The 18351-nt window shown below is 42.4% G+C and overlaps 1 protein-coding gene across 8 annotated transcripts in view; it reads right to left on the bottom strand.

Moving 5' to 3' along the window:
• Positions 1-18351, bottom strand: part of LOC121499484 (calmodulin-binding transcription activator 1) — a 734632-nt gene that overhangs the window by 11783 nt on the left and 704498 nt on the right. For 4 of the 8 annotated variants that reach the window (XM_041770125.1, XM_041770129.1, XM_041770132.1 and 1 more), the window contains 11 exons: positions 16129-16325; positions 15654-15732; positions 15157-15472; positions 14180-14703; positions 9179-9366; positions 8427-8673; positions 7325-7396; positions 5561-5581; positions 3911-4104; positions 3091-3165; positions 432-462 (listed from right to left, as the gene is read on the bottom strand). In XM_041770125.1, the coding sequence (XP_041626059.1) occupies positions 432-462; positions 3091-3165; positions 3911-4104; positions 5561-5581; positions 7325-7396; positions 8427-8673; positions 9179-9366; positions 14180-14703; positions 15157-15472; positions 15654-15732; positions 16129-16325 (1944 nt within the window). The remainder of the gene's footprint in view (positions 1-431; positions 463-3090; positions 3166-3910; positions 4105-5560; positions 5582-7324; positions 7397-8426; positions 8674-9178; positions 9367-14179; positions 14704-15156; positions 15473-15653; positions 15733-16128; positions 16326-18351) is intronic. The other 4 variants (XM_041770130.1, XM_041770126.1, XM_041770128.1 and 1 more) reach the window with 4 other exon arrangements.

Genomic DNA, 18351 nt, shown 5'->3' with positions numbered 1-18351 from the left:
TCATAAAAAAAAAAAAAAGGCAGTATCACCTGCTGAGTTTTCTTGCTTTAGAAATTTGGACCTGGCAGTAGTTGAAAGAATTTCATTGTGGCCAATCATCTGAATCAGAAAGAACCACCTGCTAGATGTTTTCTGAGGTGTAGCCTTGTTTTGACTCCACCGACTTCTAAGCATGCCCTGCGGTGGTTTCAGAAGGGCCTCCCTTTCTCTTACTCATGCATCTGTACGTCTGCTGTATGTGACTATTTTCATGTTGTATAAGGTAGCAGTGTTAGTAATTAGGGTTAGTTTTCATTTTATCTTATTTCATTCAAAATGGATGTGAAACTTACTGGCATACCTAGGCTGCAGCCCCATGCAAGCAAGCAAAAAGCAAAATATAGAAAATGGAAGATAAAGGTAAACACTGGCTAGCAGGCAGCTAAACTCACCCTTTTGTACAGCCTATGGTCCACCAGGGGGCTTTAGACAGTAAAACAACACCAAAGAGCTATTAGCACGTGAGGGTCACAACAGAAACCTTATACATAGCTTTATTTCAATAACAAAACAAAAAAAAAAGAGTATAAAGTGGTTCCTTTTTTGGAAAGGAAGAAAAGGAGTGGTGATGGGGTATGTGAAATGAGCAGGTACAAAATTCACCAATTTATTGTGAAGTCTGAAAATGTGGGGGGTCATATGACTTCGCAAACTCCTTCAGAAATGGGACACTTCTTATTGATTCCTGAAGCCGTTACCTACCTATGAGAGGGTGTCATGTGAGGTTTTCTATTTTAATGCTTCTCGGGGACAGGACAATGACAGTTTCTCTTAAAATAATATGCAGTACCCCAGAATGGAAACAGGGCTACATTCATCCTAGGGAAAATAGGAACTCAGACTTTTGGTTCTGTGGATCTTCAGGATACAGGGATGGGGAGAGAATACTGGTCTGACACAGTCAGTATACAAAGGTTATTAAAATTTGTCTATACAGTTTTCCCGACATCTGAACTATTCCAGATCAAGTGAGGAAAAGAGGCAGTAGGGGTCTTTACTTCATCCCAAACAATGAATAGGAAGTCAGAGTCCATAATCTGATGTTCTCATAACAAACCTTCTTGCCACCCTTAAGGGGTTACTATGAGTTAAAATACGAACCTGAGAAAGGCAAAATCTTCACAAGCCTCTTTTCTACTAGTTTACAAAAAGAGGGCTTTGAAAACAAGAGTGAAGGGATTCCTTTGTTCAGTCTACTCTGGGGGCCAGCAGCCCTTTATGCACATCTGTTTTGTTTAAATAGCTTACCCTCTCAATTCACCCAGTGTAGACACAGGGTGTTTTGGATGAGAAAGAAAAGAAGTGTGGGACTTTAGGTAAATTTGCTCATAACAACTGAGGTTGCACGACCTATATGTGTTTCCAAAGCTCGAGGAGAAGATAGGAAAAACAAGGAAAATATAATTTGTGAATGTTTGGGTTTGCTCAAAGTGGCCTAAGGCAGAGCAATGTAAAGCTGATTTTCTTGAAAATACAATCTGTTGGGAAAGTGTTAACCACAGTCTCAGCAGGGCTGGATGGAATCAATCTCCCTGTATTTTTCCATCTTGCAGGTAGGAGAGGAAAAAGGAAGAAGGGAATGAGAGCACATGTGAGAACCTCCAGAGAAGGGCCTAGGGAAATCTCAGATGTTCCACCAAATGAGGAAAACCAAACACTCTAGTTGTTTGCAAGTATTCTCACGCCGGCACATGTATGAGTGAGGGGGAGAGGAGAGATGGGCCCCATGAAGGCATGTAGAACTAATGTGATCATGTCACAGGTGCCTCATAGTCTCATATGCACTCCCTAAGAAGACTTCCTCATTCAGTGTTGATACTGAAATCTCACTGGCTAGCTAACCATGGAGAAAAAGACCCCAATCGCTGCGTCTGTAGAGAGCAAATGTGCTGTGGAGGCCTAGTAAGTGTACATTAGCTTCTTTCAAATAGCATTCTAGTTAGAGAATATCAAACATATCCTAGAGAATGTTCTCTTTGAAGTTTTTATTACTGTAAATGGGTGGCTCTGTGCACATTTCCTTTTATCATCATAGATAAGAATCCTTTTGTTAACAGAAATAAAAGTACAAATGGCCAGTGGACCCCTATTAAGGTCTCAAAGTCAAAATAGTTTCAAAGTCAGCAAGCAGACAGGTTTAGGAGTACGAAAAACTGAAGAGGGAACCTCTGTGGAATTGAATTGAATGTGGACACTTGGGCTTCTGGCACAATGAAATAGGAAGAGGAAATAAGATGTCAAAGAGCTTGCTTCAGAGTTCAGTTCTATAAACTGTGTGGCTCCTGATGCACAGGGAAGCAACAAAACCACACAGGGTCACCTACACACAGCTCAGAGGGCCACGAGGACAGAGGGCTAACCTAACCAAGGAAATAGAACAACCTCACCGGCTCCCCCAGAGCTAAGGAAGGATCCTGCTGTTGACAAAGAAAGGTCAAATTTGAGGAAACAAAGAGAATCCCCTCTAGCTGGCTTCGTGGACAGCTGCCCTGCATCCAGGGAAGGCTCAGGTCACCAGAGCCTATTTGCTCCTAACTGAAAACGCACCTCTCAACTCAGATGGAGTCTCCTTCCTGCACATCCCCAGCAGAGGGCACCCGCTAATCAGGTCCTATGTCGGAAAGCTCAGATGGAGTTAGTGGTCTGCTACCCCTTCCTTGAGAATAGAAACTCACTTATTCTGTTTGGACACGCACTGGCACAGGGAGGGCTTGGAAAAGAGCATGCTGCAGTGTGGCATAGAAATAAGAGGTTCAAGAGAAAAGGGAATGAAGAGCTCGTTCTGCTAAGCTGTCCTCATACCCAAACTAAGACAGAAAAATCAATCTCCACTGCTCGACATTTACCACAGAGTCTGAGACAGTCACCTGGGTTCCTGAAGCAGCAACTTGCTCCCTAGTTAGAGTTCTGCTCTCCTACTGCAATGCGGGATGTTTACTCTGATGAATGTCAGGGGGTTCGCTCTGCGGAGGCGGTCATGCGTGGTTAGGAGGGTTAGGGCTGCTTTACTGCTCTCAACGAGCAAACTGTCTAGATGAGGAGTAGGGTTACCTGTGGCGGCAGCGGCGGAGGAACCTCATTATTTTTCGAGCAGCTTGGTCCTGCTTTTTGGTTAGCAAACTGCTCCTGAAAAAGCCAGAACATCACTGTCACGAGAAGGGTATTGTAACGCTTAATGCACACACATTGAAAGCAGGTGGGCAGTGACAGAGGACTTTTAACGAAACAGTTCAGCCAGTGAACCCAACCGCATGGGCAGGCATGGCAGCGCCGGCAGGGAAGGAAAGAGGGGGTGGCGGCACCTTCCCCTGGCGGTGAGGGACACGGGGCCCAGGTCCAACATTCGATGATGCTCAAGTATGCTTTCACAACCCTTCCTGTGCTCGTTTTTGTGGAAAAAGGCGTTCTGGCCTTAGACAGGCTGAGTGTCGAAGCTGACTCACCCGAGTTTGATATCTTCCTGATCTTCTATCCATGTCTCTTTGCTCAGAACCCCCTTCACACTCTCTAAATTGGACTGGCTGGCCTCTAGCTATTCTTCCGAGGTCTCACATGCAGGGACCCTACAATTTACAGTGCCCTAATGGAGCACCCTCTCTGAGCAGAACTGTGGTCCTGACGGATTCCTGCCCCAGCTGAAGGCAGGTGGGGACCAAAATAACCAGGTGGACTTGGAGAGGACAAGAGGTAAACAGACAAAGGTGGGCTGGCAGCATGGGTATCACCAACACTGTCACGACATCTAGAGCGATCTGTAAAGAAGGTCCCTGTGACATGCACGTCTCCCCTGACGTCGGGGCAGGGCTGTTCTTTCCCTGAAGCCAGGGCTCTCTCCTCTCCACAGCTTTGTCCCCGTGAAAGCTCAACCTACCTGAGTTTCTGTTGTACAATTACGGCTGTTCGGCGAGCCTGCCGTCTCTTGCCACACTTCTTATAACTCCGGTAATACTTCTGGATCAGCACAGCAGCACGCCGGCTCTGCTGAAATTTTTTTTGTTCGTAGTAACTTCGGAATTTACTCTGGATTAGGATGGCAGCCTGTGTCATCTTTTTATAAAGTGCATACTGCAGGGAAACAAGAATAAGCAGTACAGTAACAACAGGAGCTGTACAAATCCATGTGTCCTCTGGGCGTGCTGGGGAAGGGAAGGAGAGAAACAACTTTTCTCCTTTAGCATCATAGTCTCTGTTTTGGGTTCAATCATCAAAGAGGCAGCCTAGGAGCCTGTTTTCACCTACCTTTCCCAAATGCAAAATATTAGTTTAAGGGTTGCCTTCAGACAATGTATTGCTGTAAATGTGCTTTTTCCCCTGAAGTATCAAATATTTTGCCCTCCTTGAAAAAATTTTTTTCTAAAAGCAACAGGTGTAGACATTTAGGAATAATAAAAGCATATTTAGGAAGTACAATTTAAATGTTTAAGATTAATATTTATTATTTGAAGATTAATGTTTACTATCTGATTTTGAAACATTTCAAAATAACCTTTCTTATGCATCCCAATCACCACCATATGCAAGCCCACTAATAGCAGTCAGCATGTGACTCCTAACTACTGTTCCAAAGGACACATTTCTGAGTTGCAAGGTCCCAAATACAAGGCTTATCATGAAACGCTGACACCTTTAAGACATTTAACCTGCAAAAGATGAACACTCATAAGACCAACGTGGGGGTGAAGCCATGAAACCGGGAAAAGTGTCCCAGAAGTGGGGGGTACTGCTTGGGAGCCAGTGCCAGTAGCCCTCCACCCAGCCTGCTGCAGCACTATGCAAGTTAAAGATGAAGGCACGACAGAATGAATTCTCTTCCATTTTGGTCTCTAGTCACTAAAAATACAGAGCTCTCCATATTTAAAAAATGCGATGTCCAAACTGCTAATGAAGTAGAATAGGACTCTGGGGATAAGAGGTCACAAGAACCGCATTTTCCTTGCAAGAAGGCGACTTACCATCATGGGGAAAAATACTCCTGAGAAAATACCTGTGCCTAAGTACATCTCTGCCTGTACGAGCTGGAATAAGGGAAGGGAACTGACTTCTCGGAATGTTCAAGACACAAGACCCTTGCGCAAGAATCCTCTTTATCTCGTCTGATCTGCTTTCCATTTTCCTTTGCCCAAACATCTTTGAAGACAACGCTGCATCCTACAGGGCTCCTGTGGCTTTCATCCCCTTGGCCTGTGCACACTGCACATTCAGAAATTACTGGACCACAGTGAAGCACACCGGGAGGAGGGGAGATGCATTTAGTGGCTCGCTGGGCTCACAGTAACTGGCTCAGATGGATTCTTTAGATTGACATGGCCAGGAAAATGTCCAATGACTGGTAATGCCAAAACCCACTCCAACTGAATAACCACATGGTCCCCAGAGATGCACTGTGGTTAGGTGGCATGGCAAGGAGAGGACACCTGTTTCCTGACCCTGCCATCTTAATGGCCCCTTCTTGTAGCTGGTAATGGGTGTGAAGTTTGTGACTCTGGTGGAATGGTTTGTGAGGGGACTTGGGTGTCATTACCTTCAAGGCTATCCATGTCAGCTTGGGGAGAAACAGAAAATACAAGATTAATGTTAGATTGCTGAATATAAGGAAATTAAAAACCAGAACCAATAAAACTCCCAACCGGAAAAAAAATAAAAAAATAAAATAAAAAAGGCAATCTGGCTATATTAATGCCTTTTATCTTCCAAAATACTTGTCTTATACTTGTGGATATTTCCAAAAATAATGCCTTCTGTTTTCCTGGTTGTAGACAACACTTCTTTGGGAGGGGATTTTAAAAAACAAAACAAAACCAAGACTCATCTTTTGGAATAAATACCTGTTTAAAGTTCAAAGACTTGAAACTTTGTGTGTTTCCTTTGTGCTAAGGACGGTCCCCTGCTAGGGAGCTACAGGTACTGTGGTGCCAGCGTTTACACAATAAACCTTCATTTTCTGGGATCATGAACTCAATTGGCTATAAGTTGAAGACTCCTTCCAGCCCGCCCCCTTTCACTAATAGGGCTTAATCAGAGAGAAACTCAAGAACATGGCAACCCATATAAAAAATCAAAATGAGCCCTGCATCATAACAAGAGAACACAATATCACACTTCCAAACAACTATTACACATTTTGGCATGTATTATTCCTTTAATAAAATCTACCTAGGACACTATCTACTAAAAGGTTTTAGAATCTACTGACAGTCCTGAACTTTATCATATGGGCCAGTAAAAACTCAATTAGGCAAGTTTTTATATTTTCTAACCATCAAGGTGGCTAGGAAAATCTAATAGTGACTTAATTTCTCTGAGCCTCAGCTTCTTCATTGTAAAAGGGATATAAAATTGTTTATTGCCAGTAATTGTAAGGAGCAGATGTGATGAGATGATGTGGCTGCAAGTCTAGTACATCCTAGGGCCCCATACACATCAGGTCCCTAACCGACATGGTGGCAGTTAGGCAACCTTACAGGGTGTTTGGGAAACAGAAATACTGCATGAACGAACACTTAGGTATTCTTTCTGCATCTATTATCTCTCTCTCTCTCTCATTTTTAAGATTTTATTTACTTATTCATGAAAGACAGAGAGAGAGGGAGGCAAAAGTAGAGGGAGAGGTAGGCTCCCTGATGAGGAAGGAGCCCAATGCGGGGCTTGATTCCCAGGACTGGGATCATGACCTGAGCTGAAGGCAGACGCTTAACTGACTGAGTGACCCAGGCACCCTCTTCCTGAATCTCTTAACTAAGGAATGCAAAAGCAGTTTAAGATGTTCTGGGCTTCTCAAGATTTTCAGAGATTTTTTCCAAGTCTTCATTTGAAAACGGACGGGAAGAAGCTGAAAGGAAAAGTGGCTCAAGAGTAGATAATTTCTCAGACTCAAGGTCAAAGAACTGCTGCTGTTTCTCTTCTCTGATTACCACATCAAAGTCCCTAGGGTTCCTCAATTACTCCAGGTACAATTACTGGAACACAGAGCCTCCCTTTAGACACAAATAACCTTCTTTGTGTCAGATCAACATCTCAGGTAGGTCATAATACTGAAAGGCCAACAATCTGCACAAGAATTATTTTGTGACATAAGCTTAACCGCCGATGGTTTTTTGGTTTGTTTTTTACCCCCACCTCCCTGCTCTGGAACATTTTCCTCTGGTTTTTGGTCATGCAATTCAAAGTCTTTGAATAAAGTGCTGGACCTAGCACTCTCTGGCCAGGCCACATGCTAGAATCCTCAGGGGCCTGTCGCTGTTTGGACGAGTTGCACTTCCTACTGCGACCCAAAGCTGTGCTTTACCTGTTTATATTTTCTGTAACAACGCTGAATGACAGCAGCAGCCACTTCCTGCTGTTCCCGCAAGGGTCGACCCTTTAGGGTAAAGAGAGGGAGAAACATGATTTAGTGCAAGAAATAACGATTTAGTGTAAGAAATATCAACTTTCTTAAGACTTAAACAGAATTATTAGTCATTTATAACTTTTTCAGAAGCCTCACGTTTACCAAAATACAGTGATAATGAATTGTAAGTAGAAATTAGGAAAAATGAATTTATAGACTAAATCTCTAATTCTTGCTTCTAAATAAAACTGATATTTGGATGTTAGGAGGTCTAAAAATACTCATTTTCCAACTATTTAACAAATCAGGTATTGTACTATTTGTCTTTACACATTGTCAGATTTCCACTGTCTTTCCTTTTTTTTTTTTCCAGATTTTATTTATTTATTTATGAGAGACACACAGAGAGGCAGAGACATAGGCAGAGGGAGAAGCAGGCTCCCCAAAGGAAGCCCAATACAGAACTTGATCCCAAGACCCTGGGATCACAAACTGAGCCGAACAGTTCAACAACTAAGCCACCCACGTGGCGCTCCATTGTCTTTTCTAACATAACCCCCAACTACTCTACTTTGGGATCAATGATTACTGGCTTTTAACACCTTCTTAAGGAGGTCAAAGAGTCTTTTGAAAATCTGTGGAAGGCCACAGACCCTCTCCCACCAAAAATACACACACAAGCTTTACCATAAAATTTTAGGAGTTCAAGGGCTGCCCACAGGCAGTCCCAGTCCCTTAAGAACCCCTACTTTAGGTTATAAATTCCTTGTGGCAGAGGTATCAACTTCCTCTATATTAACTAGATAACAAATATCCATTACCATTACCAAGAATAAATTGAGATGGTGATAACTATCACACTACTGGTCAATTTTATTCCACTAAAGCTTCTGAAAATTATTAATAATTTCTTGTGACATAATATTCCCAAATAACAATTCTACAGACTTAGCAGGGGAGGGGGGGGTAAGGCCTAAGTTTTAGTCTGGATGATTTTAACTTCTGTCTGTGTTCCTCAATCTTACGAATGTCACAACATCAGGACTCTGTTCTACTTTACCTTATATTTCCGGAAAGCAGTTTGGACAAGCCTGGCAGCTTCATAGAGCTCTCTCTGCTCGTGATCGGACAGAGTCAGCTGAGCAAATTCATTCTCCACCTTCTCACTGGTAGACGCGCTCAGGAATTCTGACCAATCTGCTGCTGAGGGAAGGCTGGGTTTCTCGAAAGCTATTTCACTGACTGGGGAGCCAACAGGGCTCAAGCTGGTATTAGAAGAAGGAGTTAGAGGCTCATTATACGCACTTCTGAAACAAGAGGAGACACAAGGGAGAAAGACTGGTGATTGATCTGTGCAATCCATTACATACTGAGTAATGAGACAAGAGCCACTGCATGCTATTAAGAATACACCTCCGTTCAGTCCAGAAAGTTGGTAAACATACTCTGTACTTTAAACTGTCCTGGAGTTAGTAAGTTCCTACTGAGTACCTATTATGAATTTAACACTATGCTAAACACTAAAGCCACTGAAGACGCTGCCTGGCCTTTATGAAACTTCAGCTGAATTGGGGGCGGCGGGGAGCTATCACAGGACATGACCTCACACGCACAACAAGGGGAGAGAAGTCACAGAAGAGGTGAGGATGTGAGCAGGGACCTGAAAGTAGTGAAGGAACTTGTCCCAGTGTTTCTTTGCTTCCTTCACGAGGTCTCACATTACACAGCATTCATCAGATCTAATTAGCTTCCCAAGTCTCCCGTTGAGCCCAGGAATTTACGCCAGTCAGTGATCCACAGACTTGCACTGACCTGATCTGGGTAGCACTTGGCAGACGATCGACATCGGCTAGGTAACTGGCCAGCCAGCTCATGGTACTGCTAATGGTGGCAGTGTCTGTCCTTTCCAATGCCGAGGGCTCCGTGGGCACAAAACTCTCCTGCTTGATTCGGTCAGGTGTGGCTTCGATGATGTGCTCTGCCAAGGTCATCATGTTCACCTGGAATCCAGAGTTCACAGAAACACTTGTTAAGAGGGAATCTTAGAAGTTATCCAGCCCCTCATCTACCCCACCCTCCCTGGGGAAGAAAAGAGAAGGGAGGGTGGCCTTCCACCTCAATCCAGTGCATCCCAGTATCACTGAAAGGTCTTATTACAATTTGGCCAAATATGCTGAGAACTGATTCTCTCCAAATCATCTCGCCAAAACCCTTTAGTCAGCTGTTAAAGAATTTCTGCCCCGTGCCTAGTCTCTGTTCTCAGCAAGGATCAGCCATTTAATGATACTGTGACTTGTTCTTTAGCCAGTTGTCACATTACCATGGTGACATGACAGGTGACCTAAGCAATGGCCACTGCACCCCCCACTTTGGCCTTGCCTACAGACCCCCAGTCCTGTAGAGGGCAGCAACGAGCCAATCTGAAAGGCCAGCTCCTGGTTGACATAAACCAGTTAGATAATCCTCTTGACCTCCCACCTTCCTGTGCACTGAGATGAGGATTATGACCCACTTCTGGACCACCTGGACCACGAGACTCTACAGACACCTGCTGCAGGGATTGGGGAAAAGCTTTGGCTTTCATGATGAACAGGATTGATGCCTTTGGCTCTTCCCTTCTTCCTGCCTTGACTCCAAATGAACTCCAGCACCCACATTGTAACCATAAAGCAACAAGAATCAAGAGGAATTTTCACCAAAAAGAACAGAAAACTCAGGGGGAAAATCTGGACCCCTCTGGGCATCACTGAGCAAATGAGCCTCTGAACTTCCTGTCATGTGAGAAAAATCAATCATTTGTTATTAAACCACCACAGTTAGGCTGCTGACATGTGCACCTTAGGTACATTCCTAATAGAATTAGGAATCTTCAGAGCTAGTCTGCATTGCCACAAATATAATTAGGCTTGGAGGTATGGCCTTGTTTTTAAAGATTTCCTTGCATGTCTCTTGAAAATGGAAATTGAAATATAGTAAAGATTTTAAGTGAATTGAAAGTATTCTGAAAGGATCCATACAAAAGTGACAAAATGCTTATCTTACAGTGTGAATGAACCTCAAAAACAGTGTGCTAAGTGCAAGAAGCCAGACACAGAAGCCTGCAAAGTTTATGATGCCATTTATATGAAATTTCCAGAAAAAGCAAAACTCTGGGGATAGAAATCAGATGGGTTGCCTAGGACTGGGAGGGGAGTGGAGATGACTGCAAATGGGCATGGACAACCTTCTGGAGGTGATGGAGTTGCTCTAAAGGGCACTGAGGGGGACAGCTGCACAGCTATGCACACTGACATCACATGGAGCGCTTAGAGGGCTGCGCTCTATGGAGTGTGTGGTATACCTCAATGAGTTCTTAAAAACACTTATCTTGGGTCATTTTCTAAACTTTTAATAAACAAAAATGGTTCTTATAATAGGAATAAAAATGAAAAATAGTGCAGCCTTTCTTTTCCTTCCATATAAGCCTCTTGATCTGTGACTTGAGCAGCAGGAAATCCTACCTTGATACTTTTTCCATGAAAGTATTTACATATTTTATTAAAATTTCTGCAGACTGAAGGTTATAACTCTAGGGCCACCCTCCGAAGTCCCTCATTTTATAAACATGTATCAGTGTGAGAACACCTGAACATCACCACAAGTGCCACACTCTGGGATAGCACACTTTTTATTGTGGTGGCTGCCAAAAGCAAGGAAATTTAAATGACTTTATTTTTATTTTTTTAATGACTTTATTTTTGTAAAAAGACTTTTATCTATTTATTCAGAAGAGACACACAGAGAGAGGCAGAGACACAGGCAGAGGGAGAAGCAGGCTCCATGCAGGGAGCCTGATGCAGGACTTGATCCCAGGACCCCAGGATCATGCCCTGAGCCTAAGGCAGATGCTCAACCACCGAGTCACCCTGGTGTTCCTTTAAATGACTTTAAACAAAATAACAACATTCTAAGCAGTGGGACCTAAAAAGTCATGTCATCTGTTTCTAAATTTCTTGTACTGTTGTTCAGAGAAGACAAACTTTAAATGTGCAGCTTTGGGTTTTTGTTTAAATTCTCATCTTCTAGCATATGAACAATTTTCACAAATGTGTCTAGGATATCTAAAAAGGAAAATCATATCTATAACTTGCTATGTGTATGAACTGCATACATCTGCATAATTACATGGTAAAAGCGTATCCTGTATTAAATCTATCACATATGTTAAATATATACATGAAAGCCAACTTTCTAATTGCCTCGTAATTGTTTTCACATTCTTCCTATATCTACTTTGACAAATTCTGAGTAAATGTCAGTACCACATATGATTATAAGTGTGGTTCCACATTGCCCTGTTTCGACTGGTTTTTGCTTTAGTATTCAGGAACTGTGTTGTGAGTTACACAACTGTTGATGAGTTATATCTTCTTGACAAAGGATATACTATTTGCCTTGAATTGTACTTTGTATTTTTTTTCTTTTTATGCTTATTTGCCTGTTCTATCTTTGCCCATGGCTTCCTTTTCATTCTTTCTGTGTCATCGCCTTTTAAGTATGCACATACTATGTGCTAAGTATAAGTAGCACATAGTATGTTTTGCCACCTTTTTCTTTCTTTTTTTTTTAACCCAACTCTGAGCATCTTTTAATAGAATTGCCAACTAGCAAAGTGGGAAAAGTGGGAATAAATCATGTTTAAAAATATTCCTACACTATGTTTTCTGCTTATTATTTATTTTGTTGCATTTTTACTTTTCACCATTTCTGAACTTTTCCCAAATAGGTCCCAATTCCTTTTTTCCCCTTCAATGACTTAGAAATTCTATAGATTGTTTTTATGCAATCTATTAACCTAACATTTCTAACAAGCCTATTTCAGCCTATACTTACCTATCAATAATACAAGTGGAAAAAATTTGTGATCTTTCCCAAACAAGAAAGGTGCTTTAATACCCTTCATTATTTCTTTATTTCCCTACTTCTCTCATTTTATTAAAATAATAAGGATATTAGTTCTAGGTTAGTTTTAAAATATGATTCCTCCTCTATTTAAAGAATCCCTTCTTAACAAGTGCCTTGTAGGTATAGTCACACTGTCAATAAGTACTTAGAGGTATCAGTTTTACTAGTTTTATTGTCCACTCCTCCATGAACTCTGGCTCGAATTATTTCATTATTTTTTGAATTACTTATTTTTCATGTTTATTTTTTCATTTGGGTGAATACTTGAGACTGTTGGTTTTTTATAGATGTATGCTCTTAATTTAGCAAAATATTGCTTCTCAAGTCTCAGTGAAAATATAAAGTAAAACTTTTCAGGTTGTTATGTGTTTCTTGCATCAACCCCATCTTAGCAAAGGCCAACCATTACAAAGCTCTGCTATCCAACGGCTATTTAAACTTAAATTAATTGAACTTACATAAAATCAGAAATCCAGTCCCTGAGTCACACTGGCTTCGTCTTCAGCCATGGATACTACGTGTGGCCAGTGGCTACCATAATGAGCAGTACAGACACAGAACCACAGATCATTTCCAACACTGCAGAGAACTCCAGTGAACAGCACTGATTTTCACAGTCTAGTGATTTACTATGTTTATGTTTATAAATATTGTCCTAGGTTGCTTAGTATTGATATGTGATATGGCCAAATCCAGCCACCTACCTGTTTGTGTAAATACTGGCACATAGCCACACTCATTCATTATTACCTAAGGCTGCCTTTGAGCTACAAAGGCAGATTAAACAGTCCTGACAGCCAATATAGCCTACAAAGCCTGAAATATTTACCATTTGGTCCTTTATAGAAAACCTTTGCCAACCCCTTGTCTAACAAATTCTTTGATTTCCCTGGCAGGCCTCCCCACAATTGCAGTGGTTGGGAGACAAGTGGTGGAACACCCACTCCACCCATGAGGAATGGGGCACACAAGCTTGTCACTCTGTGCTAACAGCAGGGGTGGCAGGAAGGGGATCTGAGGATGAAGAGGAGCAGCTTAGCAATGGCCCTCTCTCTGGGAATGCGGGCCAGGACAGGGGATCTCCAGGCCCCTTCTTCCTGTGCCAGTTCTATAAGCCTGGTGCCCTACTGAATTTCTCCTGGGATTTTTTCCCATTACATTTGTTTTGGGTCATATAGGAACTTGAAAAGAGAGTAAGTCAAACTCATACTCTTTTGGCTACTCATTTGGTCCTCCCCTATATAGTATATTTTATTTAATGGGATTTGCTTGCTTAATAGCTTCCAAGTTTACTGCAGTATATACTCTTAATCCACTGCAAGTTTAATGCCCCAACAGGATGCTGGAGTTTCTAGGTTTATTATAAGATAGCCAGTTATCAGCTTTAGGGATATTTCCACTGCACCTTAAGAGCCTCACACCACATATGCCTTTACAATGGCCAGATGACAGCTGTGCTCATCAAACCACTTAGGTCATTCAAATTCCATCCAGAGACCTCCTGTTTTAGCGATTACCAGGCTGTGACTCTATGAAACTAGTACTTAAATGGGAAGTCAATCTCCCCAGATGCAGGAGGGAAGCAGAAGAGCACTGGAGGGCTCTGAGTGAACTTTGAGGAGCTGGTGTGAAGAGGGAAGGCTTTGCTGAGACCCAGGTCACGAGTGTTCAGGCCCTATTCACAATGTTTGAGTCAGGATGAAAATGTGGCCCGAACAAAGGTGGCACTCCAGCATTCTTATGCCCAAGATCGTATGTTTAAGCCTTTGCTGGTTGAGCAGATCACGTGGCCTGGGGGAGCTGGCTGTAAAGACAGAGGGGGTGAGACGGACACCCTGGCCTCTGCAGGCTTACCTTATCCGTGCTTACCTGTATCTCATCCATAGGTTGTGAGCATTCTGCGCTCTCTGCACTATCGCGGTAGGACCCCATCTCTGTATTCACCACCTCTCTGTTAGCCATCATCAGGACACTCATTGGTTCCCGTGGTCGCACCTGTGAAGGTGCTGCATCCTTTCCTACACTGGTCCCCTTCGGATTTCCAGTCACCTGTACTGTAGACACACCAATGTAAAGATCTTTGGAATTCCACTTTACTACAGGCTGAGATCCAGAGGCTTGGAATCCTGCAGTCTCTGGAGTGGGAGGGGAGGTTTCCCGGATGCAGTCCCTCACTCCTTCACTGGGGCTGATTGTCTCAGGGACACACTGCTTAGAACTAGGGCTCTGCTTCCTGATATTTGGCTGTTCCAGACTCAGTGCAGTGGAGAGCAGCTTCTCCTGCCTTGCCTGGAAGTACTCAGGGTTCAATTTATGCTTTTTGGGAGCTGGATAATCTTTGTGGCTCTCACTGCTGTAGTAATTAGAGGGTTCAGAACGAGGTCTTCTCAGCTCTGAAAAGTACAGTAGAAAGGATAGTCAGGACAGGAGATAAAATTAGGAATCCTAAAGAATTAACACTTTCCCTATGCCTGAGAGACACAAAGTGCGAAGCTGGAACTTAAGACATGTCCCTAACATTTAAATATTCCCCAGCAGCATATACTGTATTCAGATAGTCCTCCTCCATAATTGTTTCTTTCTTGAATGGAAACAGATTTCTTTCTTTTTTTTTTTTTTTTTGTTTCCCGCTACTTTCTGCATTTATTTTTGGGAGGGGTGGGGGGAAGCAGTAGGCTTTCTTACAGCTAAATGAAAAATTGGAGGTATAAAAAACAAAACAAAACCAAGCCCTTAAATATATGTGAATATCCTATGAATATCCTATGGACTTTTCTGAGGGTAGCTGCATGAAAGCAAATGGAAAATCTGTCAAGTTCTGAGAAGTAATAATATTGAATTTTTACCTGGATTCGTACTTGCAATAACGGTGACTCCTTTGGGTATTTCTGGAGAGTTGATGGCTTCACTATGCCACTGGGTCATCCAGCTATCCGTATTAGGCTCTTCACTTGGAGGACAGTGTATTCTGGGGTTCTGCCCCAGCTGAGCCTGCTCATCTCTCTGCAGGTGCTCCAGACACTCTGCTAATTTCACATGACCCCTTGACCTGGCAATTCCCAAAGGCAGCCTTCCTAGAGAGTCAGGAATAGAGATGGCCCGACGGTCCCACTTGTACAGCACAACAGCAGCTTCTAAGTGCCCTAGAGCACATGCCCACATCTAGAAAACAAGAAAATGAAGCAAACTTTCTCAGTACAAGTTAAAAAAAAACATATTCTACTTTTGCTACGGCTGCCAACTGACAAATTGGTCCTTGTCGGCAATCTCAATGGGTCCATATTACCATATTCCCATGCCAGTTTAGAAGAATAGTTCAGCGAATAAATGACCTATTCCTTACCAGAGGAGTACAGGAGAAGTGGTCCACATTCAAGGGGTCAACTTCCAGTTCCAAATCAATGCTATCTGCATGCTTTGTGCTGTAAGGGATAGCACCAGAAATTACTGCACAGTTAACCAATGTTTAAGAGAGATACTAGAATATCATAAAACCTGAAAGATGAAACCAAAGTGAGCACCTGACTGGGTACCTCCCCAATGCAAGGAAATAGAGTCCCTAACTTCATAGGGTGGTTTGGCCTAGTGGTCCAGAGCAAACAGGAAGTACAACATTTAGTTAGCACCTCACTCCGCATTTCTTGGGCAGAAATTCCTAAGTTTCCCTTGCAAACTATCCTCAGAGAAAGCCCTTTGTTCACAGGTCATGGTCATGTTCCCTGAATGGCCAGATTTCTCTCTTCCACTGGAAACACTCAAGAAGAAGTAGCAAACTGATAAGCAAGGATGAGCCCCAGCCGTCCACACCCCCGTCTTACCGCCATTTGATGAGGGTCTGGATGAGGGTGGCATAGCCCTGTGCAGCAGCCAGGTGCAAGAGGGTCATTCCACGGAAAGTCTTTGAATGGATCAAGTGCTTGGACTTTGCCCAGCAGGCTCGGCTCATCATCTTCTCACACACAACAACCACACGGTTCTCGAAGCAGCTCCCCAGTGTTCCAGGGCCAGAAGCACACTGGGAGGAGGAAGCAGGTATGAAGGACTGAGGACCAAGGGCCTCCCCTCCCCACTGCCCATCAAGTCAGCCTTTTCATGTAGGAGAAACAAATGCTTTACGGTTAGCCACTCAGAATGGGAATCAACAGACTGCACATAAAGAGGCATAAAACAGAGACTAGGATGTGCCTGGTTTAGCTCAGCAGAACTTGTCCATACTTGTGGCACAGGGTAATTTCCCATAACTCTGAGAACACCAGAGTCAATCACAGCTGAAACTCCGATTATGAACATCATGCTGATCCATCTCAGGGAAAGCATATACTGCTTAAAAAAAAAAAAAAAGGTGCTACTGCTACTTCCTCCAGTTGAAGTACACACTGTAGACCATGAATGAACTGGTAAGAGAGCAAAGCAGGGTAGTCATCCCAGTTCTTGGATCTGCAGATATACCTGGACCTTTGCCTCCCCTACTCTTCCTTAAGGAGAATTAAGTCACTTAAATGGGGAATCTTTTCCCCCCACGGAAACACTTTTGAAAATCCAATAACAATCCCATCCTTTGGGGAAAGCATTGGAGATCTTGAAATTGATATGTTATTAATAACCATAGAGGCATACAGGAAAAAACAATTCACCAATTTTAACTATGGTTTTCTTCTCTTGATTCAGTTGTAAAGCAAGAATAGAATCAAGCTTAGTAACCTCAGAGGTTTATCTGAGTCTCTGTGATGGCAGTTCTCTGCTGAACATTCCCCCCAAATAAATGATACTTCCAGCTTGACTCTTATCTCTGGAGTTACTCAAAAAGTATTTTTTTCCAGTAATAAAGCCCACAAAACTCAATTACTACAGAAATATTGTCGCTCTTCATTGTTTTTTTACTTTTAGGTCTGGAAAAAAATGCCTATAAAAATAAAAAGGTGGATGACAGATATAATGTCCTCTGTAAGGCTGTCAAAACATCTTAATGGAGCACAGACTGGTGATCCCAACCTGCAGTAGAATGACCTTGACTCAAAAGGCCCTGGCAGGGGTGCCCCACATGTACCAAACAGAACTTTCACAAGCACATAGAAGTTACGGGTTAGTGAACAAGAAGGGAATATTTTTATATATGTATATATTTTTTGCATTAACAAAAACTGCCAGATCTTTATCACAAAAGGCAGACACAGGGATGTACTGAAGCCAACCCAAATTGATGAAAGAGTCTTCAATAGCAGTTAATATGGGATCAGGTCATAGGAGGCCCGTTACTGAATGGTGGAGCTGTAAGATGACATTATATTCTATTCCCTTCATGCAACCTTGGTTGGTGTGAGGAAAAGGTTTTCATGGGAATCTCTTATTTGAGCCATGAGATTTGTTAAACAATGGTTGCTTCTTTCCTAAAGTTTAGGAATATAGGTGAAAAAGAAGCCTACTCCAGCCTTAATCATATTTTACTGTGTGCCGAGTCCTTCTTCACTTCTAAAGACAGCGAGAAAGAAGAAGAAAACTTGAGGTAAAGGGGGTTAGTTTCTTGGATGTGGTCTAGAAAATGCTTTGTTTTTACCTATGATTATTGTTAAAATATTACTAGCATTTGATATTTACAAGGATCGTAAAACTCAAAATGTTCACCAAAAAACATAACTGTTCACAGGAAATCATCATTCATCTTGAAAAGAAAAAGGAAGAATGACTTTAGGCTTGCAGAGAATAACTCAGTGGCAGAGATAGGAACATTCTCCATCCCTTTACATTTGTCTTTAGGGCCTCCTGAAAAATAATTGCTGCCCAGGACATTTTCTCAAAATGAAGATCCTCAATGAAATTTATATAAAGTTTCTAAGGCTAATGGGACCCTTAAAAAATCTACTAATTTCCCTGTATTTGGAAAAATCTTTATGGAATATATGAAGAAGCATATGTGAAACAAGACAGAATGGATAATGTTGTTCCCCACCAAATAATTACAGAAGCAGTTTCTCTGGGTCCATCTCATATTGGTCATCTTGAGTTTATAAAAGGTTTCTGAATTACTGAATTAAATTATGTTT

This window comes from Vulpes lagopus, chromosome 10 (genome assembly GCF_018345385.1).
Source record: "Vulpes lagopus strain Blue_001 chromosome 10, ASM1834538v1, whole genome shotgun sequence".
Taxonomy (NCBI): Eukaryota; Metazoa; Chordata; class Mammalia; order Carnivora; family Canidae; genus Vulpes; species Vulpes lagopus.
Note: the sequence above shows the minus strand (reverse complement) of the source record. Positions and strands in the feature narration are given on the sequence as shown.